Source organism: Formica exsecta, unplaced genomic scaffold (assembly GCF_003651465.1).
Source record: "Formica exsecta isolate Colony F162 unplaced genomic scaffold, ASM365146v1 scaffold915, whole genome shotgun sequence".
NCBI classification, from domain to species: domain Eukaryota; kingdom Metazoa; phylum Arthropoda; class Insecta; order Hymenoptera; family Formicidae; genus Formica; species Formica exsecta.
The window spans coordinates 425,628-433,173 of NW_021853683.1; the positions used below are offsets into that span (position 1 = coordinate 425,628).

Here is a 7,546-nt window from a genome sequence, read left to right on the forward strand (position 1 = left end):
TAAAATGCGCGGCTTCTTTGCATAAAGAAAATTCAATCGAACGGTTCGATTTTTCTCCCTTCGTCTTTTTTTATCGCGTGGATTTTAGAACTTTATTTTAATTGATGTTAGTTTATATATACATACATATATATATATACACGTATAATGTAAAAAAATAAGACATATATCTCACCCAATATTTATCACAAATTATCTGTTTTAAAAAGAATTTCAAGAGAATAATACAACACAATCGTTGTTAATGACTGTATTAATTCATCTTGCTTCGTTTTATTTTGACAATATTTATATTAAATACGAGAGAAATATTACGCATTCAGCGAATAATTGATCATAAAATGAGTTTGATGATAAAACATGAAGGCATGTGAATGTGTGTCGCATTTTGTTGTCTCTCGAAAATTGCAAATAACTTTGTACGTTAATCGCGTTAATGGAGCATAATAATATTAATAATATTAAAATTTATTATCGGTTATCATTCTGTATTTTCTCAAAAATTAATATATTTATAAATACCTCCTCTATTTCGTATTTCACTTATTTCACTTGCAATGTCGCTTGGCGAAATGGTATTTTCCCAGGTAGCAAATGCACGTCATTTGACGTCAAAATAACGTTATTTGACGTCAAATGACGTCAAAATCTCGTGCGCTTGCTAGCTGGATTCTATCATTCTGCGCAAAAGGAACGGGAAGCACCATCTATAGGAGAATATTGCATCTTCTGTCATTGCTCAAATTCAGCACTACACATTCTTGATCCAAGGATCTTATTGAAATAACATTCTGTATTATCGATAACTGATAAATAATTAAATATGATAATATTATGTCATAAAAAAGTTAAATATTTTATACATAATCTCTCTTAAAGTAATCATACTTTTATGAAACAATCGTAATAAAGTATTATAAAATAGAATACAACATAAAATTTTACTATTTTCATATAATAAAATTACCGATAATTCAAGATGGCAGCGACTTGGTAACATCACATGTTTTCTATGTGCAAATGCGGCTTTATTTACAATTATTTGTAGTTAGTAATTATGACAATGTTCTCCCGATTTTGTAATTTGTGTCACAAAACCGCGAATGCCCAGTTTGTACAATTCCAAAGATGTTATGTGAGTGCAATATTTTGTCTTTATCCTTATTTATCTTGTTACAATACATGTGTGTGCATTAAATGTAATAAATTTAACAATAAACCAATATTATGCACAGAAAAGAGGTATCAAAAGGAAGGGTAATGTCAGTCGCATTGAGAGACCAAATGATACAGAAGGGAAAACACCAATAGTTGTTTGCAAACGGAAGGAGTTTAACTTTTACGAAGGACAAAAATATTCTAAATTGGAAACTATACCACTGGCTAGTAAAGGATGGCAGCATTATAAATCTAAAGGAGATTTTTTCTTCGTATATCCTCTTACAAATGTATGATATTATTTACTAATTTTTCATTTATTCTTTACTTATGTATCTGCCTCACGCACGTATTGAACTTTTAGGTGGAAGAAGAGGCGTATAATAATGAAGAAGAAGAAGAAGTATGCGATACCTTTGCACAATTTGGTTTAAATCCACAAATAATAAATATCTTAAGTTTATATATACATACATATATATATATACACGTATAATGTAAAAAAATAAGACATATATCTCACCCAATATTTATCACAAATTATCTGTTTTAAAAAGAATTTCAAGAGAATAATACAACACAATCGTTGTTAATGACTGTATTAATTCATCTTGCTTCGTTTTATTTTGACAATATTTATATTAAATACGAGAGAAATATTACGCATTCAGCGAATAATTGATCATAAAATGAGTTTGATGATAAAACATGAAGGCATGTGAATGTGTGTCGCATTTTGTTGTCTCTCGAAAATTGCAAATAACTTTGTACGTTAATCGCGTTAATGGAGCATAATAATATTAATACAATATCAATTTATTATCGGTTATCATTCTGTATTTTCTCAAAAATTAATATATTTATAAATACCTCCTCTATTTCGTATTTCACTTGCAGAGGTTTCAATGTCGCTTGGCGAAATGGTATTTTCCCAGGTAGCAAATGCACGTCATTTGACGTCAAAATAACGTTATTTGACGTCAAATGACGTCAAAATCTCGTGCGCTTGCTAGCTGGATTCTATCATTCTGCGCAAAAGGAACGGGAAGCACCATCTATAGGAGAATATTGCATCTTCTGTCATTGCTCAAATTCAGCACTACACATTCTTGATCCAAGGATCTTATTGAAATAACATTCTGTATTATCGATAACTGATAAATAATTAAATATGATAATATTATGTCATAAAAAAGTTAAATATTTTATACATAATCTCTCTTAAAGTAATCATACTTTTATGAAACAATCGTAATAAAGTATTATAAAATAGAATACAACATAAAATTTTACTATTTTCATATAATAAAATTACCGATAATTCAAGATGGCAGCGACTTGGTAACATCACATGTTTTCTATGTGCAAATGCGGCTTTATTTACAATTATTTGTAGTTAGTAATTATGACAATGTTCTCCCGATTTTGTAATTTGTGTCACAAAACCGCGAATGCCCAGTTTGTACAATTCCAAAGATGTTATGTGAGTGCAATATTTTGTCTTTATCCTTATTTATCTTGTTACAATACATGTGTGTGCATTAAATGTAATAAATTTAACAATAAACCAATATTATGCACAGAAAAAAGGTATCAAAAGGAAGGGTAATGTCAGTCGCATTGAGAGACCAAATGATACAGAAGGGAAAACACCAATAGTTGTTTGCAAACGGAAGGAGTTTAACTTTTACGAAGGACAAAAATATTCTAAATTGGAAACTATACCACTGGCTAGTAAAGGATGGCAGCATTATAAATCTAAAGGAGATTTTTTCTTCGTATATCCTCTTACAAATGTATGATATTATTTACTAATTTTTCATTTATTCTTTACTTATGTATCTGCCTCACGCACGTATTGAACTTTTAGGTGGAAGAAGAGGCGTATAATAATGAAGAAGAAGAAGAAGTATGCGATACCTTTGCACAATTTGGTTTAAATCCACAAATAATAAATATCTTAGAAAAATACAGTATATCAAAGCCTTTGAAGATACAAACAATTGGAATACCTCAGATAATGAATGGTGCTAATACTATCATAGCAGCTGAGACTGGTTGTGGAAAAACATTAACTTATCTTCTACCCATGATAGATAAAGTTTTAAGATGGAAACAGTTAGCAGGGAACCAATATAACTCCCCATTGGGATTGATTATCACACCTACTCGAGAATTGGCATTTCAAATTGGAGTTTGTATTATATAATAAACAAAATTATATAATTTTTCTTGTCTTTAAGGAATATATTTTCTCCACAGCTAGAAACAAAGAAAATATGTCAACATCTTGGTATTTATGTAAAAACTATTACTGGTGGAAAGACAAACAAGATGTTGTTAGATCCACCTGTAGAGAAAGTTGACATTATTATAGCTAGTTTTGGAGTCATCAGTAAGTTAACCACAAATAAAATTTATAAATTGGACATGGTCAAATCTATTGTATTAGATGAAGCAGATGCTTTATTTCATGAAACATTTGAAGAAAAGCTACAAGTATTCCTGAAAAAAATACCGGTATATATATTTATATCTTTTAAATTATTTATAAAATTTATATTCAACGTTTATAGATATAATAAATATATAAAATCAAAATAATCTTATTGTTTCTAGCTCGGCTTTATGCAAAATGTAGATGAGGATACCAAACTACCGAAAGGCGCCCAATTCGCATTAGTATCTGCAACAATGCCTTCAAGAATGTCAGAAGTTCTAAAAAACATCATAGATGTAGGTACTCTTAAAGTTAAGATAGTATAAAAATTGTATTATATACATTATTCTTTTACAGGTTGAATCATTGGTAAATATAACTTCGAATAAGCTACATCACATTCTCGTACCACAAAAATTTATGAGAGTAGGATCGGATGACAAACCGACAGAACTTTTAAAATATATCAAGCCGAAAATGGCCAATAGAGAGCAGGTAATCATATTCAATAACACCAATAGCACTTGCAACTGGGTCAATATGTTCCTAAACGAAAGCAAAATAGAAACGGTTCGCTTAAACGGTGACATGCCATTATACGAGAGGCAAAACAAATACGCCAGCTTTAAGGGCGGTAGATGCTTCGTGTTGTGCACTACAAACGCGGGATCCAGGGGAATGGATACAGTGGCGATACGCCATGTGTTGAATTATGATTTCCCAAACGCAACCGCCGATTACATTCACAGGTATCTTATCTGCATAATCTATCTCGTCCCTTATAAATCTTGCGTATATTTTGCATATAGTATGTACGGTACTTTGTGCGCGCAATACGACATATTATATGATACTTTCAGATGTGGTAGAACTGGAAGAGTCGGTGGCGTTAAGGACTGTAGAGTAACGAATTTTATAAGCACTCCGTCGGAAATTAGTGTGGTACAAAAGATAGAGAGAGCAGTTCGAAAGATGAAACCAATACCAATATTCGATATTCACGAAAAGAAGGAAGATGGCATTTTGGATTTACTTGAGTATAAGAATATTGATGAAGAAAATCAGCAACAAGAATTTAGCATACCGTACTGATGCAACATCATGTAAATAAAGATTATTTCATCTAATTTATTATTTCATCTAATATATATAATTTCCTCGCGGCTATTATATAAAAGTATATGCGAATACTCGATATTTAATGCGTAATAAACGCATTTCTTTTTTCGCTTGACTTGTATAATCATTCCTACCTAGGCGATAAGATAGTTGCGACGATAATGTTTTACGAGGAAACCTTCGGATAGGTCGTCTGATAGGATCAACTAATTAGCGGAATGTTACCCTGTTTGATCTCTTCGAGAGACCTTACCTCGAATAATTGTTCTCCATGAACTGATGAGCTTATCGGATTAATTAACATACATCTGCTACAGAACTTCCATCTTCCATTCATATTTTCCCTTTCTTTTCGAGATAAATTCCTCGTAATTCATTTCGATCAATTTACCTCTTATACACCGAAAAGCAGTCGAGAGCAAATTTCATCCGTTTCCGACGACGCCGCTTATCAGCGTTGGCATAGCGCATTTGCCAGATGAAAAAATTAATCGAGCCGCCCCGTCCCATGTTCTAAATGTTCCCTTTTCCCATATTTCCCTCTCGTCGCTCGTTACTGTCCGACGGTTTCTTTTATCTCGCGCCGATTCCTGAATTCTGAGTTTCAGTTCTAGGGAGAGGAAACCGCGACCCACACACACGTGCGTGACATGCTTCGTCCGACCGATGTCCCCCGTCATGTCCGGCGGCACTCCCACATGGTGAACGCCCACACGCGCGGCAAATAGTAATACTTCCCCCCCAAACGATGGTGGTAGACCTTGTGTCTAGACCGTCGCTGTCAGTTTATTATTCGCGCGCTGGGTTTTAGCGAAATTAAATGCAACCGGCACGCGCCAGCAGTCACGTGCTGGGTGCGCCGAATCACGTGTGTCACTGCGACACAAGGGAGGACCCCCTGCGTCCCTTGAGACGAGGGGGATAACGCCTCGAAGCAACGAATTATATCACTCGTGCCGAACGTCATGTGTGAATGATAAAGGAGCTCATTCGTCATTCCTACCACGAAATGTAGGTCAAATGCCGGGGAATAAATATTTTGCATGCAACATTATTAGATAATTGAATTTATGTAATTTAATTTAATTCTATTTTTTCTATTGTTGAATTCTTTTTTTTATATTTTGATATAATTATTTTCTCTTTATTTTCAGTTCTCTCAATGCGTCTTTGTCTTCTCATCGTATATATTCTTCATTTTTTACTGACGGAGCTGTTGTGTAATCAGTCGAGACGGCGCTCCCGAACACGCTTCTGTTATGTTTTCATGATTTAATACACGTCGTTAACACGCTCCTGAAAGAATATATACTAAAGCCAGTCACACCTTTAGTATACACCGTCATTAAAGTTAGATATAGCGAACGGCGTGTAAGCCGTCTTTGTCATCGCCGAGAAACGGTATAAAGCCGGGGTAGTGCCGATAGTGACGACCGCGATGATAATGGATTAATTAGCGTGGGTAGCCGCATGACATGTAGGACAGGAGCGGGATGGGGATCAGGCGATATAACGTCCTCCATGCGGGAGATCTCGTCTCTGATCTTAACCAGACGTGGTTCACGCCACACGCGCGGCTTCTGACAGGCGTCGTACACGGTACTTTGATCCCCCAATGTTCCACGCGCGTTCCGTTTTTTCTTCTAATCTATATTTTGTTAAACTATACGTTTCTAGAGAGATATATCACACTTTACGAATCTTTAAATTATTCTATGATTCTTTGACGATCTTTAATTTTTTTAAATAGATATCAATTTAAACCACGCTATCAGTCGAAAATCGATAGCAGTGCATATTTTTTTTTCTTTTACTGTAATTATGATTGATTGTGTCACTTGTGAATATAGACATAGTAAGTATAGACTACGTATATAGATCACATTTTGCTGCATTTATGCTTGAGAGGGAGAGAGCACAAGTTATTTAATCTCAAGATGTTTAATATATCTGAAATCTAATATCATCTTTGATTAACAAAACATTATTACGAATATTTTCACGCAAAGAATATAGCAGCAGTTTTTAATATATTTTTAATAAAAAAGAAAAAAGTAATATAATCACAATTATTATTTTTCAAAATTAAAATCGATACAGTTGTAAATTCTCTTCATACTTTGTCAGAAGAATGTTTTGATACAATATCAAATATTACCATATGAACGAGAAAATAATTATACATATATAACGCTTAATTGTCTTGATGAAAGCCCGGGAACACGCGCTGCTAGCATAGAGATAAAAAGAGATAGTTTATACCAAGTTTCCGCGTCGACGTGGACTGTTATTGTTTACGCGGAGATGCCCAACACTGATTTTCAAGAAGAACAGCGCGCACCCGCATCCAGGCATGACCGGAAAAAAAAAGACGCAACTTCTCGTGAAAACACGTGGCAGAGACAACGACCTACGAGAAAGGAAAAAATAGGTCAGTCGTTACGCACATATGTGTACACAAAGCACATAGTTTATAAGAATTTATTTATGATATTCTTACTGATATATATTTGATATATGATAAAAGCGTGTTTATATAGTTGAAAATCGCAATCAGAAACATCACGAACGCAGCCATTTGTATCTGATATACATATAATCGAGTTGAAATTCTCTCTATCTCTCTCTTTCTCTCTCTCTCTCTCTCTCTCTCTCTCTCTCAGATCAAATGAAAAATGGCAGCAAATTCGATAAAAATGAATCATATTTAATTAAGCAAAAATAAATGTAAAATTAATATAAAATATATAAATTATTTTAATATAAAATATAAATTTATGTAAATAATGATACATATGTAAAGATAGACGAGAAGTTAATATTATCATT

At 33.4% G+C, this 7,546-nt stretch overlaps 2 protein-coding genes across 4 annotated transcripts; both read left to right on the plus strand.

Moving 5' to 3' along the window:
• The first annotated feature begins 971 nt into the window (after window positions 1-971).
• LOC115245142 lies at window positions 972-2,293 on the plus strand. The gene is made up of 4 exons (XM_029823272.1): window positions 972-1,135; window positions 1,236-1,448; window positions 1,523-1,616; window positions 2,172-2,293. Exons 1-4 carry the CDS (start codon window positions 1,058-1,060, stop codon window positions 2,291-2,293), a joined length of 507 nt encoding a protein of 168 aa, XP_029679132.1. The 5' UTR covers window positions 972-1,057.
• Window positions 2,294-2,477: 184 nt separating this feature from the next.
• On the plus strand, window positions 2,478-6,334 carry LOC115245134 (probable ATP-dependent RNA helicase DDX28). 3 transcript variants are annotated; one of them, XM_029823263.1, is made up of 8 exons: window positions 2,478-2,641; window positions 2,742-2,954; window positions 3,029-3,352; window positions 3,421-3,678; window positions 3,778-3,894; window positions 3,956-4,347; window positions 4,459-4,701; window positions 5,872-6,334. In XM_029823263.1, the coding sequence occupies exons 1-7, from the start codon at window positions 2,564-2,566 to the stop codon at window positions 4,688-4,690; spliced, it is 1,614 nt and encodes a 537-aa protein (XP_029679123.1). In that variant the 5' UTR covers window positions 2,478-2,563; the 3' UTR covers window positions 4,691-4,701; window positions 5,872-6,334. The 3 variants fall into 3 exon arrangements, with proteins under 3 accessions (XP_029679123.1, XP_029679122.1, XP_029679121.1); XM_029823262.1 differs by lacking the exon at window positions 5,872-6,334 and adding an exon at window positions 5,326-5,340; XM_029823261.1 differs by lacking the exon at window positions 5,872-6,334 and having other exon boundaries at window positions 4,459-4,725.
• Window positions 6,335-7,546: the final 1,212 nt, after the last annotated feature.

Bases quoted from the DNA above. Each gene is read 5' to 3' on its own strand.
- LOC115245134 (XM_029823263.1), top strand. From the start codon at position 2,564: ATGACAATGTTCTCCCGATTTTGTAATTTGTGTCACAAAACCGCGAAT. The intron at 3,353-3,420 runs GTTTGTATTATA...TTTTCTCCACAG, and splicing joins AATTGGCATTTCAAATTGGA to CTAGAAACAAAGAAAATATG. The intron at 4,348-4,458 runs GTATCTTATCTG...TGATACTTTCAG, and splicing joins ACCGCCGATTACATTCACAG to ATGTGGTAGAACTGGAAGAG.
- LOC115245142 (XM_029823272.1), top strand. From the start codon at position 1,058: ATGACAATGTTCTCCCGATTTTGTAATTTGTGTCACAAAACCGCGAAT. The intron at 1,136-1,235 runs GTGAGTGCAATA...TATTATGCACAG, and splicing joins TACAATTCCAAAGATGTTAT to AAAAGAGGTATCAAAAGGAA. The intron at 1,617-2,171 runs GTTTATATATAC...TGCGCTTGCTAG, and splicing joins ACAAATAATAAATATCTTAA to CTGGATTCTATCATTCTGCG.